This window comes from Lutjanus erythropterus, chromosome 8 (assembly GCF_056507025.1).
Source record: "Lutjanus erythropterus isolate fLutEry1 chromosome 8, fLutEry1.hap2, whole genome shotgun sequence".
NCBI classification, from domain to species: Eukaryota; Metazoa; Chordata; class Actinopteri; order Lutjaniformes; family Lutjanidae; genus Lutjanus; species Lutjanus erythropterus.
The window spans coordinates 36,627,332-36,653,426 of NC_139324.1; the positions used below are offsets into that span (position 1 = coordinate 36,627,332).

The window sequence follows — 26,095 nt, forward strand, 5'->3', positions numbered from 1 at the left end:
AATACTCTGACTATTGCTGCCTATATCAGAGCAGCGCAGCGAGCATTGCCTAGGGGAAGACCTGAAAGCTGAGCTGAATGTTTATTGAGTGAGTGTTAGCTGTGTTGCTGGTGTGCACTTTTTGTGCTGACACTTGTCACTGCACTGGCTCTGGTGTGGGTCTCTTGCTTCATGGCTACAGCAGGTCTATCTTCAGTTGATCATAAGCTGCAATATCATCCATCATGTGACTGGAATTATGATATCGGGGATGGGCGATTCCAATTCACTCCGGCGCCACCAGCCATTTCCGTACACCAATATCAATTTGCATAGAAAATGGAATTGTAACTTTGCCAAGACTCGATCTCATTGCACTCTGGGAGTCATTTGCCTAGAAGTCAGTGCAGAGATAAAGAATCTGTCCACTTACGCCATTTCTATTACAAAGCAATATCTCCTGCTGCCATTACTCATTGTCTATGATGTGTTCGAGCAATGTGTAGAAGAGCTGTGCATTCCAGGGATCTGAGGCTTGGCTCCAGGACTCAGATATGATTTATTAATTTTATTCAAATCCCTGATAGCACAAGATGAAAACACAATTTACATGACTGTTGTAGCAAAACGTTTTAAGTTGCTCTATTTGAAGTTGAATGTTTTTGAACATTTTTTTTAATGTATGAATTTAATAGATAGTCCTCTTGTTGTTATTTCCCGGCTATTTGCAACGGCCTCTAAACCCCCGTCGCCTTTTTGTGTTTCAGGCTGCCGAACAACAAAGCACAGAAGAAGATGTAAGTATCCCCTACAGATCACAGCATTCATCCTCCCGTGCCCTTCCTTTTCTGTCTGACTTTGATTCTACCTGGGCTTTCACACCTTTGCAACAGTTTGTATGCAAATACCTACACGCTGAACTCTGTTTTATCTCCTCTGGTCGACAGTTTCCTCCTAAGATCGCGATAAGCCTCATTATCTGTTCTGTCTGTCTGTTATCTCAGATGTAGTAGACAGACTGACGCTCATGAAATCAAAATGCTAGAGTTGCCTTTGAGAACAATGGAGAGTTGATGTGCATACGCTAAAAGCAGTGTGATGTTGTATTGAGCTGTTTGATGAAATGACTGATCTAGACTGCTAAGATGTCATTCGTTGATTCTCTCAGGACTTTGCCAAGGACCGATATGGTGTGTCAGCTATGGTCCAGTCCCAACAAAAACTGGGTGAGTATGAAAGATACTTCCCTCAGCCATCAGCCAACCGAACACCCTCTCATTGCGGAACAAACAAAAAATGAGACATAAATGAAGATTAATGCAATGGAACAAATTATAAAAGGATAAAACCTTTGCTTGGCCTTAATGTGACTTAAAGTGTCATGACCAGATAGACCCATTTTGCTGTCATGTGGCGATATCCGGTGTTTTAATTGTAGTTGTAGTTTAATTTGGTAGAATTAACATTCTGGCTTGCCTGTGTTTCAATACATCACTTCCTTCAGATGTTTTCCCTTTTCAAAACATGTCTGCACATTGTAAGGATGGTGAAAGGAAGTTATGCATGTCAGAAGAATTTATTCATCCATTGTCACAAAGTGTGAAAAACTAATTCACAGAAAAAGATGATACGGTACAAGAAGTGAAGGCTTCCTGTGGTTTGAACAAACATCTTGTTTTAATATGATGTCTCTTTCTCTTTTCTTTTCTTATCTCTGTGCTGCTTTATTCTCAGTTTCCTGTCAGTCAGTTACCACTTACCAGAAGTGCAGATTTTCCCCAGAAAATGTCTTATTTTTTAATGTGTTTGCCTCTTTCTGACCTGGGATGGTAGTTCATTTGAAATGAAATTCAGGGTTTAAAGATTCAAGGGGGAATTTTGTATTATTTGAAGTTTAAAACACAATTCCTGACATTATGATTGCCTGTAACAATTTACTAAGACAGGCTGTACATTACTTACGGCTCAGCCAACTGAGTGGTCAAACGTAACACCTGCATCGTGTTAAAAACTCCAAACTAGGCTACACCTTGAGTATTGGTGAGGAGGGTTGAGTCTGAGCAACTGCAGATGAATACAATTTGATTAACACCCCTTTTGTTGCATCAGGATGCATTGTAGCCCTGGGAATTGAATTGAATCCAGCAATGTGTTCCTGCAGACAGGGGCAACAGCAAAATGTATTTTAACCACCTAAAAAAAACAGGTCTACCCAAAAAATTTAATTTTAGTTTAAGTTTAGGCTATATATACAATATTTTTCACCCTATTTTCTTTGCTCTCAGACAGCCTTTTCTGATGGGAAACCAACCAAACTCCATAGGTGGAATGAGTAATTTTACCTTACAGAACACAGGAGCCTTCTTCTTGATTTGTTTGGTTTGTTAATGCTATTGTGTAACTCTGGTATTTTAGAAGGTTAGTTCAGATTTAACAAAGTCACACAATAACACAAACTAACTGATTGAGGCAGTGATAAACCAGGAATTTGTGTTCTATGAGGTAAAATTAATGATTTTGCCACTGGAGTCTGTTTGGTTTGGCTAACCACCATTTACTGAAGATAATACACTGAATATTGATAAGAACCTCATACAACCCCACTTCAAATAATCCAAACTATGTTTTAAACTTAGACAAGACATTGATCTGCTCCTGCGTCAGCCTCATATCGGGAAACCTGAGTTGAACGTGGATATTTTGGTACAAAGGGTTAAATGGCAGATTTTATCTAAACATCCACTTTTGAGGTGAAGAAATCAACATGGTGAAAAAATTCTGGCATCCTGCAATGGAGAACATGCAGCAGCTCTCAAATTATACATTTGGATACAAGATGACATCCTGATCCAGATCTTCTCAGATTACCTCAGTCAGGCTGTCAAAAGCGGCAGATGACAAGATCGCAAATGATAATCAGGAGAAAGGCTTTTGCCCTCTTCCCTCGTCACGATCGTAGCGGTGATAATTGCGGGTCACTAATAGTGCGCAGTAACTCCCAGATGAAGGAGGACCTGTCGAGGTCGTCCGTCTGTCTGGATGCTCTTTCAGCTCCAGTGGCAGCAAACAAAGTGGGGCCTCCCTCACCTGCATGCTTAGCCAAGCCATTGGGACAGGGTGGGGGGGTTGAAGGGTGAGGGCTTTCATGTGGGTTGACGCAGAGCTCTCAGCCAAAAGGGCGGCTCTGTTTTCCCTGGTGTAGCCTCGGTGTCTGCTCCTCGTGCTCGCTTGATAATAAGGAGAACGCATGCCTCTGAGTGACACAGGTGAAACTAGAGTCAATTTGTCATATAGCCCACAGAGAATGGGTGTTAGACAGCTTTTCAGCAGGCCTCCTAGTGTGTCTTATTTATTAGGCTCGTCTGTAATTTGAGTATTTTATTGTGTACGTCTACACACGCACTCGGCATGCTTATTCACATCTTTCTGCCCTTGGGAGTGTGCAGGGGGGGAGAAGCGGGGAAAGAGAGGCATAAAAATCCTTTGAAGTAATTCATTTTTTTTTTGTGTGTGTGTGTGTTCCTGTGAATGTGTGTTGGTGTGTGAGACAGACAGGGCATTGGTGCTCGTCCAAGACCTGAATCCTGAGAAAGCCGACCAGCTGATCTGGCTGCGTGCCCGAGTCCACACCAGCAGAGCCAAAGGTGAGATCACCACCCCAGCCCCCATCTTTTTTCACCTTTTTCATCTAAGAGCGACTTTCTTTTGTGTCAAAGACACAAACAGCCAAGATTAGATGACCCCTGTGCTAATCCTCGGTGTACTCTAGTGAAATGTCTAAAACTTCTGCCCTTGGGCAAGTTCCCGACGTCACTCCCCTCTTTTCAAGACCAAACCAAAGTGATACCGGTTGCTTATGAGTTTCTTTTAGATTTCTCCCGACCTACGTGACTGACATCAGTCCATTCAGGCTAATCAATGCTCAAGTGTTGTCACATGCAACCAGTTTTAATGCATTTTGAAGAAAGTTTTGCATTGTAAATAGTTGGTTTTTCATCTAGATGAATGCAAACTTTTTAATTAAGTGTTTTTGTATGGTTATAGTCTAGAGCTGCAAAGCTTAGTTGATTGTGAATTATTAAATTAATCAAATCCAACTATTATGATATGATTAATAGTAAAAATTCTCTGATTCTGCTTCTTAAATGTGAATATTTTGTAGTTTCTTTACTCCAGACAAACACAAAACAAGACATTTGAGGACATCATCTTGGGCTGGGGGAACATTGATCAATTATTCACAGGTTTACGGACAAAACAACTAATCGACAGATTAATTGACAGTGAAAATAGCTGTTAGTTGCGGCCCTAGTATACGCTCAGTTGTCTTTAAGATGAATAGAACAGTGCAACTATAAACCAAATAAGGAAACAATAAATGGGTCCAAAGTCCAAACTTCATATCATTATTTATTAAGAACATTTTGTTAATTATTTAGAACCTGACAAGCAACCAGATGGCTTTACTACAATTTATTAGATATAGAAACCTACATTCTTGGAGAGACTCGCAAAAGCTGAAATTCTGTATAATTTACACTTGCTGAAGTTGTGGATACTCAGAAGGGTACGGTTTTGGCATTTTGGCATTGATTAGTTTTATTTCAGCAAGTAACCACTGTCATGTTACGTATTTTACATTTATAAACTAACTTTCATGAAAATCAGTTCATTATTATGCAAATTACAGGTGATTTTGATGTGGAGTGTTTTGAGTGCGGGTCATGTACGTCCACAGAAATTAACACTTTATGTGTGCGAATTCAAACACGTGGCTAAAAAGCAAGTATATCTCCGGCCTTTTTCATCTCATGTCATGCCTAACTTTACTAGATCATAACAAATGGGGTATGGAATTAATTTGCAGATGTTCCAGTTTAAAATGAAACAAAACTTTTTTTATGGATGTCAGTTTTTGAGGCACGTCAAAGGTCGAACTGTGGCCTGCAGCAGAACAGGTGATCCTTGCTTTTAGTCTAGCAGTTGTTTATGACTTGCGCCCCTCACCGGATGGTTAAGAGGAGTGAGGCATCAGCAGTCGATGTAAAACAAAGAAGTCAATAGAATAAAAAGGACGAGAGGTCCTTGAGTATACGTTGCACGATCTCCTCCAGGCACACCTGGCAGAGATAACAAAAGAACAGGCAGCTTTTATTGTGAAAGTACTCTTGTATAAACAGACTTGCCCCCTTTTTCTACAATATATTCCTCTGAGAGATTGTGCAGACACTTACAGAGCAGTTTTTTTCTGTTCCTTCCATATTAAGCAGAGTTTGACAACCTGAGGGTGTTTTTGATATCATTGTCAGACTTGCATGTCGCTGCCAACTGGAAGCTCAGATAACCTCTATTTGCTGGGTTCCAGCTACTGGCGGCCATGAAGTTGCTCTATTTGAATACAATGAACCTACTCAGCTTTGGCAGGTTATTGCATTTCTACATGAAACGTCAAGTTTTTCTTTGCTGCTTTGTGATTACAAATCAACTGAAGTCTCGATGATTCATTTATTTTTTATTTTTTTTGCCATTTCCTGTCAAGATAACGTTCAGAGTCAAGAGTTGCTTCCCCCTCCACTCATGTCTTCATTCTCTCTGCTCGCTGTAAGGATGTCCGTGTGAGCAAAATAACATCCTGATTTGCTCTGGGATGAGGTGCATCTGTCTGTGGGATTTTGGCATTGCTATTATCCCCACCGCCCACCACCCCCACCCCTTCTCACAGGCAACAAACATCAAAGTACCTGGGTGGTCCAACTGTGTACTGCTCTGGGTTTTTGTTGGCTAACTTGTTTACGGTCTTCCTAGGTGTGTGTGTTTGTTAGGAAGGTAGCAATCACCCTTTCTCCACACAGGGCTCTTCAAAGAGAACTCTCCGTTCACAAATGTTTGACACTTTACCTGCAGATGACGAGCTGAGTAACATGTAGACTTCTGACGTACATTTCTTCAGAGAGAGCGCCCAAGCTTTTAATGTGACATACCTGTGAAGCTTGCGTAAATAAACAAGATCTCAAACAGCCCGTCACTATCTATTGTTGTTTTGTTTTCAGGGAAGCAATGCTTCTTGGTCCTGCGTCAACAGCAGTTCAACGTGCAGGCGCTGGTCGCAGTGGGAGATCGTGCCAGCAAGCAGATGGTCAAGTTTGCCGCAAAGTGAGTACCGAGACTGCTCTTCCTGTCAGCGAGGGCACAAACAATGGTGGGAAAATCCTGGGCCCTAATAGTCCGCCGATCCATTTTCACACATTCTGAGTGAGGTGGAAGGTGGGGGAATCAATCATTTTTCACTCAACAACAAAAGCTGGCTGTTAACAGGGTGGGATACAGCAGCGTTTTTAATGGAGCAGTTCCTGTCGAGATGGCAGATACAGCAGCTTGGATCAGAGGAGGGAAAAAATTCTTAAGAGCCAAGCATCATTAGTCATGTTAGCAGCCACATCATAGCCAACTTCTGGCAATCTATGAACGAACAGGAATATCGACGGATGTGCACTTTATTAAATGGGCTACTGGTTAGTAGCTGATAATAATGACACACATTTGATGTTTTTCACAGGAGGCTCTTTTGTGAATTATTTGTTTCTGTTGTTGCTTTTGTTTCTTTTTCTTTTCTTTGTCTTTTTTTTTGCTTTTGTTTGCTTCATACTTGCATATTCTACTATAAAATAAAAATAATAAAATCTAATCTAAATAACTCAAAATTTCAAAGTTGGCTGCCACTAATGATTATATTCATTATCGATTAATCTGATGATTATTTCCACAATCATTTAATTTATAAAATGGTGAAAATCACAATTTCCCAATTTCTTCTTGTGTCCAAAAAGAAATCTAAAGACTCTTCTTTTACTCCCATAAATGGCAAAAAAAACAACAACTCCTTACATGTAAAAGAGCAAGATGGAACAATTGAACATCCAAAATAAGTACTTGAGTCCAAATAGTGAGTTGGAGGTATAGACAGAGAAACCCTATTTAATATACATTCTATGGTTGAAGCGTTTTGTTTCCTTCTTGTCCAGATGCAAAGAAGCCCAGGCAGGCTGCAGGAACGCTGCATGAGCACAAGATGAGTGCAACAATATAAATTGACAATAACAAGTTATGATGAGTCCTACGCTGTATGTTTAACAGATGTTTATGACTGTCAATTGTCTGTCAATGTAAAGTTATGCCAGCTATCCTGAAAACAAGCCAACTGCTCAGAAAATACAGGAGTTGAGTTCAGTATCAATTCAGCATCATGGTTACTTTATGATTTATTTCAGTAAATATATTACAGATTTCTCCTTGAATAAAACAGAGAATACATTCATCAGATGTTAGAAAGCATCTGTTTTCCAGTACTGATGACGTTGATTGCGGCTACACAGTTTGTCAACCAAGAGTAATATCCAGATCGCAGAAGCTTCAGTCATATAATAATAAAGTACCGTAGTGCTGCAGAGATGGCCTGGCCTACAAATCCTGTTCCTTGTGATGCACAAATGATCATTCACACTATTCAACAGTCATACTGCAGCATCTGTCAAAATAATCACAATATGATTTTCTTTTTACCATGTTTTTGCAGCCCAAATTTAATATATTTGAAGATGGACAAGACTTTAATTATCATGTTTTACTTTCAAATAACAAAAGGCACCTCCTTGGATATTGCTAAATTAGGCAACACCCACAACTGCAATCTGCCAGACCAAAATGGCAGTTACAACATTGTCCAATAAAGAACTTAAGCAATGCAGATATTGCAGCTGTGTTTAAAACAGTCCTCTCATTAAGTAGCAGCTATCATTGCCTTGCAGGTTTACAGAGAGCTGCGGTTAAGACTTACGACAGAACAAGTGTAGGGTGTTTCATCCTCTCAGACAATCTTGCAAAAAGTCAAAAGAGATGAGTTAAAACTGTAAACTTAATAGCACATCACTGACAAAGCCATGTCAAACAGCACAGGGATGGATGTTAGGCTCTCTTAATTCGTGCAGACAGTGAGCTCATATTCAGCACCGACGCCACTGTGGGCAACAGCTTCTCAATGTCTCTCATCATTTAGGGCCGAGCAGCAAAAGACTAACTGCAAAACAGTATCTGTTGTAGAATTTAAAAACAGATGCATCATTTCATATCTATAATAAACAACAAAATAAATATATCTGTAACTCGTGTAATAGTTTGAGAAAACACAGGCATCCATTCAGTGCATCCAGATTTATTTTAGAAACCCAAAAGACTTAGTAAATAATGAATGATGGAGTTTATGTATACACCTGCCCGAGTTATATGTAAACAAGTCAGAGCTACTTAATGTTTGATGAACGCCCAAATGTGCATAAATTACCATTTTACCGACATTCATTATGCTCATGTTTCATAAATGAGACCCGAGGAGCCTCTTGAGGTTGATGCAGTGTGTTGAGTTGTTTACAGGAAACTAAAGCCAAACAAACAAGTACATTTTTCTAATGAGGGTGAGGTCACTGCTGCTCAGACCCGCGTTTTGACCTCCGCTGAGCACACTGACCCCAGCTTTGTTACAAGTGTCAAAACGCTCTGACCGCGCCGCACTTCCTCTCAGTCACTCAACTGACCTGCTCCCAGCCATCATCGAGATTCAGTGTCTGTTGTCCTGCAAGGCTTTGCAACTCCAGAAAGGGCACTGAACACAGGCGTAGAAAGGATGAGTGATTTCACGCTGCATGTTGTCTCATATTGTAGAAATGTTTTCCACATGTCACAGGATATTGTATATGGGACATCACCTAAATTTCACTATATTTTTGTAACTGTCACATGGTTCTGCAATATTGTGGTCAGGCAGTTAGACTGTTGTGCAACATGTTGCCACCTAAGAGAAGGGCAAGTGAAAGTGTTGACACGGTTGCTAGGACAACCTGGTCCTACATCAACACTCAAAAATAACAAAGTCTAGCTGCAGCGTGCTAATTCACCAGGACGATTTCAGAGCATTTCCTGCTACAATCAGAACGTGCTTTTTATATTTCTCGAAAAAACAGGTGCCTCTGTCAGCTCCTGTGGCTTCCTGTGGCCCACGACTAGTTTCACACACAGTTGGCACGATGATTGACAAGCTGAGTAAGACCCTGGATTACAAGTAAATCCTCTCATAACCATGCCGAGGGCAGTGATGACATTGCCGAGGAAGTCTCCTTTCACATATTGTATGTCCAAGTCATCCTCCTCTCACTCACACAATTTAATTAAGTGATCTTCAGGCTCTGTGACTTCACGCCACTCAAGTACCTTTGGAGTGTTGAGCGAATAGCAGAATAGACCTTCTGAAACTGGAATAACGATGTCAGATTTCTGTGTACAGTGAAGGTTTTAGGTTAAAGTTAATACTGTACCACTGGCTATCGTTATACTGTGATATGGCATAAGTGGTTTTAAAGGCTCAATAACAGAGATGCATTTAATTTTACCAGAGAGTTCAAGCTGTACTGCACTTTTACCTCAATATTGAAGTATTTAGTCAAAAATATTGCGATATTTGATTTCGTCCCTATCACCCAGCCCACTGCACTCCACCATAAGTAAAAGGTCTGCAGTCTAAACCTTACTAACGTTCAAAAAAAAAAAATCATTGTGCAGTAAAATGGTCCCTGACAGTGTTACGTGATGTTTTAAGACTCATATTACTGCTGCATAAATGTGTGTGTTGCATTTTATTGCTGTAGATGTTGAAGGTTGTGCTCATTGTAGCTACTTTATACACTGTTGGGCAGTTTAATCTACAGCAATGCATCTTTTTCTGTAACATCATCATCATATGTTTGAACTATTTGAGAATTCGCAGGATGTTTTAATTAGAGATAATGTCATATATCGTGGCACGGTCTAAAAACAACAAGATATTCTTCTATCTGTATAAGCCATATTCCTAGTACCACCTTATTTAGTAAGGCCACTGATTTGAATGATACATGTTTGAATCAATCATAGCACGTCCTGTGAAGCGTGTGAGACCCTCGCCTGTCAGTAGTGGTAGACCGATTGATCAGTTGCCCAGCTGATGAGTAGATACCCGGCATCATCTGATCCCTATGCTCACAGAGCCAGTAAACAAACAAATGTCTGCAGAAATATCTGCAAACTTTTGCCTGAATTCTCAGTTACCATTGTCTTCTCTAGATATGTTTCTACCATCCTTTATGACAGCAAATCAAAACTAAAACCATTACTGCCTGGTGTTAAATATATAAATTATGTTATAATTTATAGAAAAGTGTAGTTGATTCAGTGACGTTGCTTCTGACACACTGAACCCAGCTCTCTTAAATTCCAGTCTATCTAAAACAACATTTACCAACTAAAAAAGTATACAAGACATGTATACGTGACTTTTCTTTGTTTTTATATTTGCATTATATATCATCCATCAGCCGCGCTCTTCTCTAAATATTGGCATCAGCCATTAAAAAACCCTTTTGGTCGACCACTACTTGTCAGTGCGAGCAGCAGCTGTACCACCCCATTAAAGATCAGCAGTCAGACGTTTAAAGGGTCAATCGACTCATATTTCTCACTGCTGGTATGCAGCCATGCAGATTCAATTTTTTATGTGGAGATTTTTTTTTTTTTTTTAGATATCTGTCAGTGAGGTTTCTGACTCCACTCCAACACAGTGGAGGTGAATGAAATTTCATAGTTGCTGCTCACTCGACAGCAACATCTCTCTTCATAAACTGTATCTCTCTGTACACACTGGATGCAACGGAGCAGCAGGTGTCCCGCATGAGACGGGGGAGCCGTAATCTTGGTCTGCAGGATAATGAGTGAGATCTCAGGTTCTGACGGCAATGTCTGACACTTGTTTGTGGGCAAAAGGATCTCTGAAAACATCCTGTATGTGCAGGATGTTTTCATTTGGAAAGCCTTGTCTAGGTAGCTCTTCTTGCTTCTTAAGTTATTTCAGTGTTTCACAAACTGCTGTCAGCTGTACTGGCCTTTATGTCACTAAAATTCAATTTGAATAATCTTTTTAGTAGTTGCACCCCCTATCACCGCTGTAAAGTAACTACCCTGACAACCACCTAACCACCCTGAAAACAAGTTTTTATTCCCCCAAAGGCAGTGGGTTTTTTAGAAGCGTCTGCTGCTGTGGCTGCGATGACAGGCTTGTGCTTTGGTAAACATCACAGCGTTGATACAACCCACCCAAAAGTCCACAACACCTAATACAGGTTTGGTGGAAATGTTATCCCAGGCCCACTTTTTCTTCTGGCTGTCCTTGTATGTGGCTAGCACTGTTTTACAGCAATCAAAACAAGTTACAAAGTACTTTGCATACACTTATAAAAAGGGGCAACAGGAGCAGTTAATAAGATGTAATGTATGAAATCAAAAGTGGCCTCTCTGTTCTTTTCTGGCAGGTCATTCCAAAAATGAGGGGCCCAAAAAGCAAGGGCCCAGTCACCTTTAGTTTTAAGGATTGACTGAGGAACGGCCTACCAGAGGATCTCAGGTTGCACCTAGGCTCATAGGGGATCAAGAGTTCAGCTATATGTTCTGGCGCTAACCCCCTACGAGCCTGAAAATTGGTCATTAAAATTTTAAAATCTAATCTGTCCGAGATGGACTAGGATCCAGTGAATTGATTTTAAAGTCGATGTTATGTGCACTCTCCTGTCGGACGTGGTTATGAGTCTGGCGGTGGCATTTTGAATCAGCTGAAGTTTGAGGTTTTGTTATGTGAAGCAAGAGATGAGGTCTTTCTGAGCTGCAAAAAAGCATGATTGAACAACAGAAGAGGTACGCTGGTTGAAATTGAGGTAGTTTTCAAATGTAATACCAAGGCTTCTGCGGGAGCTAGTAATATTTGATGAGAAGTGTCCAAATGATGAGTTTTTTTTCCCCTGTAAAAAAAAAAAATTGATACCATCCAGATATTGATGTCTGCAATGCATGTGTGAAGGTTGCTTAATTGATTGGTGTCATTTGTGTTAAAGGAGAGCAAAAATTGCATTTTATCAGCATAGAAATGGTAACTGATGCCGTGTTTTTTAATGATCAAGTGGTAGCACTAATGGAAAATGGTAAGGACCCAAGAACTAAACACATATTTTAGCATCAGTGGCACTGATTGATAATTCCCAATGTCCACACGGAGTGGCCACCCTCACAGATAAGAATGGAACCAATTTGAAACTAAACCTGAGATGCCCACCCAACTTTCAAGACATTCAATTAATACACTATGATCGGCAGTGTCAAAAGCTGCAGACAGATCCAACAGGAGTAAAACTGTCTGACCACAGTCAGCTGCTAAATGAAGATAAGTTACAACCATAAGGAGTGCAGTTTCTGTGGTATGACCTGCCCTAAAACCTGACTGAAATTTCTTAGAGATGATTAATTATCTGCTCTGCTCTGTTCTGCAGTATTCGCCCCCTTCCTATTTGATTGGCCAAAGCCAGGCGGTTACTGCCAGAAGTTCGGCATGATGAACAGCAGAGCAAAATTGTCTGTTGCCTTCCCCTCATTGAAATGACTGGGGGTGGCGAATTACCGCTTGGTGTTGTGGAAAGGACAAATAATGATAAAAATATAGGGATGGTAGGCATAAACTTGTTCAGCTTCAGAAGAGGGGCATGCTATTGAAAGTTTAAAACCACTTTATTGTTTGGTGATACATTAGCAGCTAAAGAAATGTCTTTCATGGCTGCAGTACGTGTTCAAAATTGACCCTTCCAAAGCCCCACCCCTTTTTGCTCTGTGTTCCAATAACAGTTGAGCAACCATGTAAAAGGGACATATAGAGTCACATCATTAGTTAGCTAATCTTGGCTAATGCTAGCTAAATTCCAGGCTAATATTAGCAAAACATTGGCTAACTAGTCAGCAAATGATTGAACATTAGCTTACTTGAGATGTGAATATATGTTGCTTTTACAGATTTTGTCTTGTCTTAGAAATATCTTCAAGATTATGTTTTCTTTTCAACATAACCTAGTGCAAATCAAATCTAAGTATAGGAAACTAGAAAGGAAAAAGTTGACCGATGTACCAAGCTTGCCCAACTGTCATTGGAGTACAGAGAGAAAAGGGGTGGAACTGTGGAAAGGTACCGTTTTGTCATTAAAAAGTTAGTGTAGTATCTCTGGTAGTATTAGGACCCTTCTCCTGTGTTATTGGACCTCAAGTTAAACCCAATTTGTAGGTGGATCACTGAGCCTGTCACCGTGTTGACCCATTAATACCAAGAGCAAACTTTGCTTTCACAGTGAATCAACATCTCAGGACCACAGCCTCTCCTTTTTTTTCCCTTCCAAGTTGTATTTTTCATCTCCACGTGCTATTGTCAACTCTCAGTCTTGAGTTAATCAGTCTGTTTCCCTCTGTGTGTGCTGTCTGTGTTGTCGCCAGCCTCTGGGCCATGCAGCGGAGGTTATTAATGCAGGGATTTATTTATCTAACTGATCTCCTACTAGACGGGAAGGACTATGGCGGCAGCTGTCGTGGGGCGGAAGGGACAGCAGTACCCCAGTGTTCAGTCCCTCATTACTGCTTTTTAATGAGGAGGAGTGAAGGATTACAGCAGGTCTCCCATCTGGCCATGCGCTGCATGACAGTCAGTGTTGTTGCTTGTATCTTTGATGATGCTCTGCCTTTCAGTGGGGGACCTGTGTAGGAAGATGGTGCATTGTTTTGAAAGCCCCTAGCAACAAAATTAAAAATTTGCTCCCCTCAAATGCTGCGGTTTATTTTCAGTTGAGTGCATAATAGGGGAATTCTTACCCATGCTTTCAATATCAGTTTTTGTAGTAGAACTGGGTACTTCCCTCAGGTTTAGAGAATTATGTAAGCTGCCCTCTTTGTGAAACTCCACAATCAACCAATCATCTCTCTCTCTGTAACTCGCCTGCTTTTGTTTATTTACTTCTCTTCCTTTGTGAGTGTAAAGTTTTAGGGGAATTTGAATTATGTGTTTATGCAAGTTAGTATAATTTATCCTTTCATCTGCATCGAACTTTGCTGGTGCTCCCTAAATACTGCACACCCTTTCTCATAGACAGTTGGTTCAAGTAGCGCTTTTATACTTCTCAAAATCAGTGTGCCATCAGACAGAGATCTCTCTGAAAGCAAAAGGTAAAATGGGCTCCTTTTTGAAGGATAATGTGATGACAGGTATCATTTTAGGGTCCCAAATGAGTAAAATTGTGGTGTGATTGTGTATTTTTGTGCTGTTCCATAACAGACAGCCAAATCTGTCAAAAGTAAGACATGTGGAAAAATTTTCTAGCCTGCTGCTATGTGTTGATTTGAGCCTAATGAAAGTAGGCACATGTTTGTCGAGCAGGGAAGGGGGGGGGGGGGGTAGTGGTTATGTAATGAAAGCCACAAGCTCTTGTGGTATCTGCACTTAACCTTTCCCCCCAGATAGCAAATGTCATTGCAGTACTCATATTTTTAGTATGTGTGGTAATTTTGAAAAAAAAAAAGCATCTTTCTGACACCCCACCACCCAACTCAAACTCACTCACCCATATCCCTCGCCACCCCCTTCACACTATAAAAAATGAAAATGCTCATTTGCGAGTGTCAGTCACACTTTAATGGAAATATTGTTCTCACGCAGCTCGTCTCCCACGCAGATGAGTTTGTTTTCTAAGTGCGATCTGTTTACACTCCACCCTCCCAACTGTCTCCACCAGCATCACCAAGGAAAGCATCGTAGACGTGGAGGCGTTGGTGAGGAAAGTGGAGCAGAAGATCGAGAGCTGTTCCCAGCAGGACGTGGAGCTCCACATCGAGAGGGTGGGCATTACTTTACGCTGCAGTCATCAGACACACAGTGGAATGTAAACACACACAATGTGCACACATCTAAATAAAAACACACAACTGTGTACGTTTTGCCTGCACATACCGTATATATGCACCCAGACGAGGATCATCCATGATTCATATCATGAACGCAGGTGAGAACACATCTCCTCACACAGGAACTACAAAGGTGTTATTCAAGTATGTAAACACCCACACACTGTAATGCACTCAGCAGTTAACTCTTCAACTCTTCTCTCAGCGCAGCGCAGGTTACTCCAAAACATCACGTGTGTTCATGTTGTAGTCGGACTACGGAACTAGTTGTCTGTAATGGGAAACACTTTATTTGAAGGGGTCTGCCTATGACTGTCACTGAACATGAAGGATTCTATATGAATGTTTATGACTGTTGTCACTAAGTGTCATTTAGTCATTTTTAAAGAAACGTTTCACCCCAAAATAAATGTTAAGTAATGAGTTGCAGAGTTTTGGGGAAAACAGCTGTAGCGTCGTGAAGCTAAATGACACCCGGCTCACTTTTGACTCTCAAAACACCAAAAAACAATTTTTCAAAAATTCTAAACTGGCGTCTCCTTCCAAAAATCATAACCTGGTTACTCAAGATAATTCACAGACCTTGTTGTGACAATTTTTGTATTTTTGTAGGAGATCTTTTTTTTTTCTAATAGAAAAGATCCGGTAGATTCTCATGAACACAAAAAATAGGTCGTACATGAAACTGCTCCCAACGAAGTCTGTGGATGCCAGTTTGACAACCAAGATGATTTAGCTTGCACAGTTCGTTCATTCACAGACGGCGGTTAGCTAGTTTACTTGTTGCTAGTGGCCACTGTCGTGTCTTGGAGACTTAGTCTTGAAAACCACACGACACAGTACAAACAAGCGTTGTCATAACAAAGACATTATTTGCTTGGTTTATATCAAGTTGTCATAACAAAGACACTTCAAACAATGTCAACTTTGCATTAAAAATGATACGATTGACCAAATGACAGTTGTTTGACTGTCATTAAGACTCTTTCATTCCTAATAAGGTCACAGAGTGCCTCACAGAAAAATAACTATAAAACCAGCAAATACATAGAAACAGCAGATAAAACAGCACAGATAAGAACAATACAGATAAAAATACAGAAGGTGAATGACACTGTAATGACAGTCTTATGCACACCCCTTTTCTTTTACTCAGGTAAAGGATCTGAATGCTTCCTCCATCAATGCTTAACACCAAAACCTCCCTGACACTGGCTCTTAAAGAGAGAAGAGAATATATAAATGTGATATAAGATGGAGAGTGTTGTATTTTATCAAACACCTGCACATGATTGTTAAAAACACAAAAACTTGGGTGTTTTAACACACAGTCAGTTAATCTCACATAGGTGAGGTTTTAACAGATGAGGCTGTCACGGTCTTTCACTTTGACTTAAATCTTAAGGTACTTTCCATTGTCTCATCATATAATGGAAACATTGGTGGTTTGTCACCCTCTGAATTTTAATGCTCTCTGATTCCCCCCTCAGATTTTTGTCATCAGCCAAGCAGAGCCTCGTCTCCCCCTGCAGTTGGAGGATGCTGTAAGGCCTGATGGAGAAGGGGAAGAGGTGAGGATGGATGGATGGATGGATGGATGAATGGATGGATGAGAGGGTATGGACAGTATACTTCACCTAGGATCCTCTCTACTGACACCCCAGTGCTATATCCTCCTAATAATGTGAAGCACTGGCAGACACCCAAGACTGATCTTATCCAGTCTTTTCAAATGAAGCAATGCACTGCAGCTCACACTGATTGATGGACTTTTTAGTGCCGTTAGGTAGATGATAAAGGACCTCTTTAAGGTTCTGTATACGACATTCTCTGCATTTAAATATCTCACTAGAGCACCAATATCTTGGACCAAAACAAATGGCCATGTTGGCCCACCAGACTCCTTTGACAAAACAGTAATTTTACCTCACAGATCGTCATAAAACCAGGGTGGTGACAGGTCTTAAAATCTCTTAAAAATCACACTTACTAATAAAAAGCCTGACGAAGCAATAGTCTTAAATTCTGTTTGCGAAGGTGTATTTATTTCATTTTTCAAATGCTGTAATAGTGGACAAAAAAGTTCTAAAAAGTTAGTTTGGACAACTTTAACTCAACCAGCCTTATTTGTTTTATGAACTGACACTATGTGTATTTACTTAGAAGAGTACATATATTATATTTTCACATTTGATGTTCAGTTTTATTGCAGAATTGGCCTTGAATTTAACTAAACGGTGGCATTAAAAACTCTTAAATTTAAATTGCTGATACATGTAGGGAGCCTGAAAATAGATGTTATTCAAACTGGACTTGGAGACAGTAAAACCATCTTGGTTCAGTTCACCAACTCTGCCATGGTGGCTGTATTCCTCAGCCAGCAGCCACGAAACAGGCGGCCACAGCTGCAGTGTAATCTGTGGAGGCAGCTGTGCCTGTACTTCCTCTAAAAGTGTTTGTTTTTACTTGTTTTTTTTTATTTCAGGTTCAGACTGTTATTCAAAGTGTCTGACAACATCATGGAAAGGATCCATGTTCCCTATACAGAGAGATCTTTTTTTAAATGACTGAGATATGTTTTGCTTCACCAGAAACGGCCACTATATTGCAGCCCTGAAAGCCACCAGATTCCACTGACAAAGTAATTTTACTTTGCAGACCATTGTAAAATACTTAATTTAAACTCAACAGAAACAAAATAAAACTCACCAAAACTATCTTAGTCTCGCAACTGTTCCTACAATGACCAGCTTTGGTTTGGTCAGAATAAGCCCTTAATTTACTGGGTCATATGTGAAAAGAAACGGTCTGACTTGCAATAACATGCACGTGCAGCCGGAGTGGCTACCAAAACAAAGAACAGAGAAAGTCGGATTACAACACACACAGGGGCAGGGTGTCTTTAATCAGCTGTATCTTTACATAGCAAATAGTTGTTTGCAGCTGTATTAATGCTCAGAATCTCAATAATAACCCTCAAGGATCCACTATCTGTTATGTTTTGACTGCAAAAGAGAAAAATCCAACCAGCAACAATTTAGGGGAAAAGCATGAACCTTCTCCTTCGAGTGAAATGTTTTACTATCTGGAAAAAGAGACGCAATGTAATGCCAATAAGACAGCTCAGTGTCAGACAGATAAAAACAAAACAGCTGTATCTCTGCTTCAGACTCTGCTTTAATTTGAAAAATCCTGACATCACCTTCAGTGTGAGAAAGCAGACTGTCAGTGTGTGTATGAGAGTCCACGGTCTAAGAATCATGGTGTGCATGGATGGGTTTGTTCTGACTTTATAATGACAACAACATAGTAAACGACAAAGCTTCGGTTCATCTGTAAACTTTATATTGCACGCGAAATTGTGGGCATGAACCAACTTCGTTCTTCACAGAGTGAAAACGTCAGTAAGGAGAAAAGAGATTCGTGTTTTTGGCAGACTCGAGGATTGGGTAATTAAACCAGGCTGAATTAAACAAGATCAAGAGCAGAATGGTTCGCACTGATTAACATCACATTCAGTGAGTAACATCACCTCGTTTGACTCTGCCGTCTCCATGCAAACTGCGATTTCATCACACAGCGTTTATAAGAGTCGGCAGCCGGGGGTTCAGGGAGCTCTTCTGAATTCCAATTAAGGTGATTTGTGCATCGATGCTGAATCATTTGAGAGAATCGGGATTCATTTAAGAGGTCATTATTTCTCCCACCCACAGTTTAGGTGGTTATTACTTATTAAACTTTGAGGCTTCTTGTTTTGGGGTGTGAATGCTGAATGAACTGCGAGTTTGTTCCATACGAGTGTGGACTGGTTGGTGATTCAACTTAAGAAAGATTTTTTTTTTCTATTGAATTCAGCTTTGTGAATTTTGAAACTGTATTATAAAATTCTATAACTAGTAAATATGCAAATAGCTGCCGCCGCGTTGTGTCAAGCACGTTGACAACACTCACACGCAACACGTGAAGAGAAGTGGCTGCAGCCTGTGAAGCGGCCAGTGGAAATGCTGGGTTGGCTGTTTTAGGCCCCGATCACACAGAGCGCAACAGGCAGGTTGCACAACGTGAAGCTCACTGCACAGCCTTTTTTGTTAAAGATGTTGTGGAAAAAAAAGAGCAGTGCTGTGCTGTTGTTACTATACTTAGCCTAATTTGCTGTGAAGTAAGCTCAGATCTGGGGCGTTCCTGTAGCTCGGTCGGTAGAGTGTGTGCCCCGTGTACTGAGGCTGTCAGTCCTCTGCAGCGGCCACCAGCTCGGCTCCCACCTGTGGCCCTTTGCTGCACACCTTCCTTTTTCTCTCTGCCACCTTTCCTATTTGTGCTTCAGCTGTCACTATCAAATAAAGTTAGTTAGCTAGAAGGGGTTCATTCCCGATTCAGTAGGTAGTTCCTTAAACACCTGCATGAAAAATAGACGGGTCAGGACACTCACTCTGGCTCTGACTGAGAGTGAGACGCTGTTTTCAAACCGTACGCTGAAGATAAAAGGTCCATGAGATCCATGTGAAACTCTCAGCAAGAGGATAAATTATAGCCAGTTTCAACAGGGAGATGTCGAAAGTGAGCTTAGATTAGTTTAACACAAACCATCGTTGTGTGCTACCAGTCATTAGTACAACTTGATGAATGAAAAGACAGTTTCCCAAAAATCTCAAGTACAGCACTAATTTGCCTCCAGGCTGCTGTTTTCTAGTCAAATCCTGGTAATTATAGTGTGTAAAACCATACATCTGCGGGTATCCACCAACAGCTACCAATTATTTGTCCCCCATGATGGTTATTTCCAAGGATCTGTAAACTTGTCCCCGCCAACACAGAAAGCTCTTATCTCAATTAATAATCCGAATTAACCGTGAGAAAAAACATGACATCCGCCTCTGTGTTCAGACCACTCCTACAAAAACTAGAGGTGCCCTGAACGTCTAAGATGCAAAGCAACATGCAAAACACTTCCTCTCCATCGAAAACAAGTGGGAAAAGATGCCTCTCGCTGCAAAAACTGCACTCTGTCTGACTGAGGCCTTAGTCATATTCCTGCAGCTCATGAGTGCAGCTTTGTTAAGTTTCACTTTTCTTTGGGAAACTGCAATGTCGCTGTAATTTTGATGTGTAGTCAGACTGGGGCTGGACAATATTGTGATATTTTATCCATATCCACTTAGACATTGCATCCATATTATCGATGATTTTTTAAAAATAAAAAAATCTCATTGGGTTAATATTTTGTGAAAACACCCATAGTGATCCCTACAATATAGCAGCAATATCTTTAAATATCAGTATCAGCAGCTTTTTATTCAGAAGTCCTTTCAGCTGTTTGCACTTGTAGTGGCTGCAGCTGAGAACGCTGCCGGTGCCCGATCAGTGCCGACTGCCTGATGCATTCAACAAATTAAAGTAAAGTTAAGGTACATGCATGTGTCAGAAGTTTTCAGAAGTATTAACACTTTTCCAACACCACTTGTTTAAAATAATTCAATATCCACTAACAGTATTGCGTGTACTGAAGCCATTTAAAAAAGTGTCAATCAAAAGTGTTCAGGGACACTTTGTGTAACAATAATGGTGGCAGGTTGTTCATTTAAACAATCACGGTATTTTGTGTGCCTAGGACTAATTTTTAAACATCAGGCCTGCAATATGTGATTGACCGCCAGTTGTCAAGGCCGAGCACCACTCTGGAGGAAAGACTGTAAAACAAATACACGTATAAATCCATCACGATCTCTGGGTCCCCGTCCTTCCTGGAAAGGAAGTAAAATTGTATGAGCCTTCAGAGAACAGTAATTCTATATGTTGACAGTAGCTTTAGCTCATTTTTGATGACAGTAAATAGTTATCAGCTAATTTATGCTGAGTGCGGCAGGAGAAATGACTGTTTTAATAACTGTGGCTTTGACACTAAGATTTGAGGCACTTAAGATACATGAACATGTGGTGAGACTGACGCTGGTGACAGTTACTCCTGATGGAGAGCTAACGTTAGCATGAGTGGGAGGCTGCTGGAGTTTAGTCATAATGTTGCAGTGCAGCAGCATCAAACTGTCATCTCTAACTGAATTTCAGTGTAGCTTTGATCAGCAGTTGTCTGTTCACAGGTTTTGATGACACGTCTGTAAAATAAAGGTTTGTTTGTTTGTAAGCCGAACCTGTCAAAAGTGTAATTCAAAAACATGTGAAATTGCATTGTTGTCTTTGGGATCTTAGGTCTTCTATCCTCCAAAAGACGGTGCATCCATGACATTATGGCAGAGTACTTCTATATGCCAGTCTGATGTATATCAAATGTCATGTTAACATATTATTTTATGTATGAATCATGAGCTGATTATTTCATATGACAGCTGAGAGCCCGCCCGTGTTTATCCAGTAAAGCGATCTCTGCAGCTGCAGCAGCAGCATCCCAGGTGTTTTCTGAGGGGATTTAACATGTCAGTCACAGACTTGTAGCAGCACCTGCTCTCCCAAGAGACACGGGCCTTAACAGCCCTGTCTATCTGACTGTCTGCCCATCTGACCTTTTGTCCCTCTGCGTGGGGCTGTTTGGAGCAGGATGTGGCAACGCAGGCTATTAGCTCAAACCCCCAGCGGGTCCTGTGAGGAAGCCTGACATCCATGACCCTGGAAGCAGTGGTTCCTCCCGTGATGAAACATTTATTCTTTCATTTGTTTTTTTATTTTCTCTTTTATTGCCGTTACCCCACATTGCAGATGTCTTTTGTTGCAGCTGACCCTGTAGTAGTCGCTACAAGAAACAAAGCATCTGCATTTTTTTTGCTTGTGTTTAAGCTCTGTGAGGAAAAATTGTGGACCAGTTATTGTATTGCGTGTTTGCTTATATTTTCTTCCCTGTGAGGTTTGAAGAGCCTCTAAAAAAGCATTTGCACATCACAGGCCACAAACACTCCTGTAAAAAGAACAGAACAGGTTACACTGTTGAATATTTCATCATCAGAGGATTCTGGGTGATATGATCATGTTTTTTTGTTTCCCCTCAGGAGGGCAGAGCCACAGTCAACCAGGACACCAAGCTGGACAACAGGGTGATTGATCTCAGGGTAAGTTGCTACTAGAGCGGAGGAAAAACAAGTAAAAAATAAAAAACACCGTATACGTGACATGTTCACATCTGAGACTGTCTGGTACTATAAGAGAAGCTGTTCTTTGAAGCCACACTTTTTTACATTACACTTTTGTGGACTATTTATCCACCTTTAATAGAATTGTTGTTTTTATTAATCATTTTAAATGTACAGCTGCTACAGTAACAATTAAGTTAATCTAACTTCTTACTTTTATTGTAGGAAACTCTAGCAATTGGAGAAGAAATGAAAAGCTTTTTTTTCACATGAAAGGGAAAGCAGACAACCTTTAAACCACTGACTATTTTGAAATGCAGCGCAAACCACTGCACCTCTGAAGTGAAAAAGACAGGTCTGTGATTTAGTGGGCTGATGCTGTGAATCTTTTGCAGCGTTGGAGGTGTGCCTAACCTATGCGAGCAGCAGTAGAGCCCGACTCGCAAAGTGTCTCATTGTTTTGATGTGCGCCTCCCACGTGTATGATGCAGCAGGCAGGAAGGCACTAACACCAAAGCACAGATCCACGTAGCTGACGAGCCGCACAACAACACCTGTTTCTGTAACGCTGTGCACTTTGAGCTCATGGACGAGGGTCTGTCATCAGTTTGGCACTTTAGAGCCCGGTGAAGCTGTAAAGTGGTTCCCACACCGGCAGACAGACGCTCCAAATGGGAACCGTAAAACCACCTCCAATACTATTTAAGTTCCTATGGAACTCCCCTTGTAACCTGACCATTGTCAAAATATAAGGAGCTTCACACTAAAACACAGTGGAAAAGTTTACTTGTGTTCAGGTGGTCATCCTGTCTAGTAGTTAGTATTGAGTTTAGGGCTGCAGGATACGGTGAATTATATTGTGATGTGATTCACAGTTAGTGGGAATGATCACATTTGCATTACAATTCTCATTTTAAATTTATAAAACTGTTAAAATCATGATGGTGTGACATTTGACATTTGACATACAAAAATAAACTTCATTATTATTACTAGTTTTTACTATTTTGCAGACCACCATATTACCCTTTTTACTGACTTAGAGACCAGGTTGCACCAACAAAGATTAGTTCAATCTAGGATTAGTTCTAATGAGAGTTTAGTTTGTTTTGTTTGTTTGCAAGCTAGTGAAAATGTTAAACCATTACGATGTTTTCTAGTTAGCTGAAAAGTTACTTAGCATACTCATGATTGCTTGGCACAGAGGCTTTAATTTCTTTTCTTTGAGAAAAACTTTTCGGCCCTGTTAATTGAGCAGTATGGCCAAGTGGAAGATTAAAAAAAAAAACTTTCAAACTTGGGTTTAAAGATTTTGATGTTTTGATTATGTTTAATCTAGGTTGAGAAAACAGAACAGAGATTTAAAGGTTTAAATTAAATCTTTCTTAGTTTTAACCTGGTTTTGATGATTTAATCAGGTTTAAAAATTAATCCTTGTTGGTGCTACCCAGCCATAGTAATTTTAGACAACTGCAGAGAAGCTTCACACTCACACAGGCAGAGAATCCAGTTGATCAACTGGCCGATTTACTGAAAACAGGAACGAAGGTGAGCAGAGGACTGATCTTGGGCACATATTTCAACTTTGAATTTGAGGTTTGAAACCGCCCTGTGGTGGATCCTCACCACAGGGCGGTTTCAAGCCATTAGGTGCCACTGAGAGGTTTGCGAATTTCATAACTTCTTCATGGGGCCCCCAAACTGTAGGGGCACCATCAGAGGAAATGCCAGTTTAAGAAGTGCTGCCTACCCACCCTGACGCCTACTCGCGAGAGGCGTACTGTAAACAAGAGGTGCTTGTTCATTTTTGAATGTGGTCTTGGCTGGTTGGTTAGGTTGGTTTTTCCTTGTTTAACGTGGGGCACAGCCCAGTGTGTTATACATGACACAAATTAGTCATAGGAGTTCTGTGGTTGACATGGTTTATTTGGTTCACAGCATTTTTAGAAGTCTGTTTTGAAGCAGGAAAATTTTACATTTTTCTCCACATCCTCTTTTTTGCAGACTATTCAGTTTGGAACTCACGGAAAAGTTTGAGCCAGACAGCCCTGAAGCATTGTCTGGCAGATTAATGAGACTTGCCAACATTTAGACATTATCACCTTTCCATTCTGCCAAGTCTTAGTCAGGCAAAGCCTAGTCAGGACTGGACAGGCACTGGGGAAAAAAAAATGGAGAATGAAACCTTTTAATTAAGGCAGACCTGTGCATCGTCCTGTATTAAAAGAACGAGGTTCTGTCCTCATGAAGATGTATAACAACTGGAGCTGAAAGCCAGTAAAACTCACTTGTAGAAATCTTGTGGTCACTGGAGATGAGTCAGGCGACAGAGCATGTCAAAGCCTAAGCGAACACTCCCTAAAATCGACTAACTGTGGCAGTTTGGGGGGTTTTTTGGCTTACAGTAATCTCCTGATTGAGTTTGAGCAGTTTTTCCTCCCTGCCTCTCCTCCCTGGTTTCAGCATTTACATTTATAATGATAGGTTTAGAGTTCCAGGGGCTCTCGCCGGGTTCTGAGTGCATGTCTTGCCCCTGCCAGCAAATAAATGTTTCACCCTACACATTGAGAGGAGTTGCATGAGCAAAAATTGTCTGTCTTGTTTTCACACATCTGTTAGGATTGTGAAATAAATCCAATGAATCACGCTTAGTGTGGTAATGCCTCTGTGTGTGTGTGTGTGTGTGTGTGTGTGTGTGCCTGTGTGTTTGTGCGTGTGTACCCTCACATAGACGACCACCAGCCAGGCCATCTTTCGCCTGCAGTCAGGAGTGTGCCAGCTCTTCCGAGACACCCTCACCAAAAAGGGCTTTGTGGAGATCCAGACCCCTAAAATCATATCAGGTACAAACACACTCTGTGTCACACTGATCCTGCCCCAAGGGAAAACTTAGACTAACATGCATTGAATCATTTTTGATTAGACGTTTCAGTGGAGGCACACTTGTTTCCATGTGACCACCCACAGGTGTCTTGTGAGTCATCGTGTGACAGTTGTGAGGTTGATTTCCTGTATGTGCTGTCCATTTTTTTCTAGACTACAATTCAAATCAAGAACCCAAAGTTCAGTTGAAGCTCTTAAAAACAGTTTCAGTAAGGTAACGGAGAGTTTCTGAAGCCGAACACGGCCGTGCACATCTGCAAACAAGAAGGAGTTTTATTGTTTCGGGCCTATCAGGATTTTAATCCAGCCCGTTGGGAGTTCTGATGCATCGACCAACTCTCACAGCAGCGCCTCTGCTCTCACATTTCCACACAGTGCTCCTCTAATTTGACAGGGAAGGCCTTCCTTAAGCTTGCTCCCTAAAGACCTTACCTCACTTCACCGAAAGAAGGGAAGACTGCAGGAAAAACCTTCTCAGACAGAAATCTTCTCACTGACATTCAGAAGACAGTTATTTTGAGCTTGTCTCGCTCATCCTGGTATATTTTTCTCAACATCAGGTGTAAGAGGTGACTTGGTATTCTACATGTATACAATTCACCTTGTGAAAACCCTTTCCTCTGCAGCTAAAATGAATTTAGTGTTTAAAGCCTAGAGAAAATGCTCAGTAAGGTGTATATAGTTTATTTGTTAGCATCCTGATTAGCCCTAAAGCAAAGCTAGTCTTCCTACATACATACATGTAAAGAAGAAATATGTAGCAGGTGCACATTCAAAAATGAGAACTGTAGTTCAGATAGCAAGCTGGAGCTATAGACTGCATATTGAATAGCTGAATAGTTGTTTCTCCCCGCCCTGTCCTCCCTAGACCTTGAGGAAGTTCAGGCAGGCTGCAGGATCACTGCAGGAGCCCTAGACAAGTGCAACTAAGCAGCTTATAACTATCAGTTGTTTTTTAATGTAAAGCTGAGCCTGTTATCCTGAAAACAAAAGCCCATTGCTCCAAAAATACACACTCTGGAGTTTGTCGTAAGAGATTTCTGCCTGTCAGACTCCATTAACATTTTGCTCTAATTTCACGGTTAAAAACATTTACTCCTTCTAAAAGATAATTAATGACTTCTTATGACTCATAAACAGACACTTACTCATTGAGTGAACATTCTGCTTTAATTTGAACTCTTAATTAACATTAAACAGGCAAACTGAAACACGAGTTACAGCCCAGAATAGAAGTTTCAACGCAGGACAACTGGATGTGTTCTTAATGTTTCTTAATCTTTGATGACATTACAGACTTCTCCTTTAAAACTTAC

At 40.8% G+C, this 26,095-nt stretch overlaps 1 protein-coding gene across 1 annotated transcript in view; it reads left to right on the forward strand.

The window, feature by feature from the left end:
• Positions 1 to 26,095, forward strand: part of dars1 (aspartyl-tRNA synthetase 1) — a 45,519-nt gene that overhangs the window by 6,672 nt on the left and 12,752 nt on the right. The window contains exons 3-10 of the mRNA XM_084725423.1: positions 747 to 776; positions 1,148 to 1,205; positions 3,531 to 3,623; positions 6,030 to 6,132; positions 14,652 to 14,754; positions 16,311 to 16,391; positions 21,816 to 21,875; positions 24,628 to 24,739. Of these exons, the coding sequence (XP_084581549.1) occupies positions 747 to 776; positions 1,148 to 1,205; positions 3,531 to 3,623; positions 6,030 to 6,132; positions 14,652 to 14,754; positions 16,311 to 16,391; positions 21,816 to 21,875; positions 24,628 to 24,739 (640 nt within the window). The remainder of the gene's footprint in view (positions 1 to 746; positions 777 to 1,147; positions 1,206 to 3,530; positions 3,624 to 6,029; positions 6,133 to 14,651; positions 14,755 to 16,310; positions 16,392 to 21,815; positions 21,876 to 24,627; positions 24,740 to 26,095) is intronic.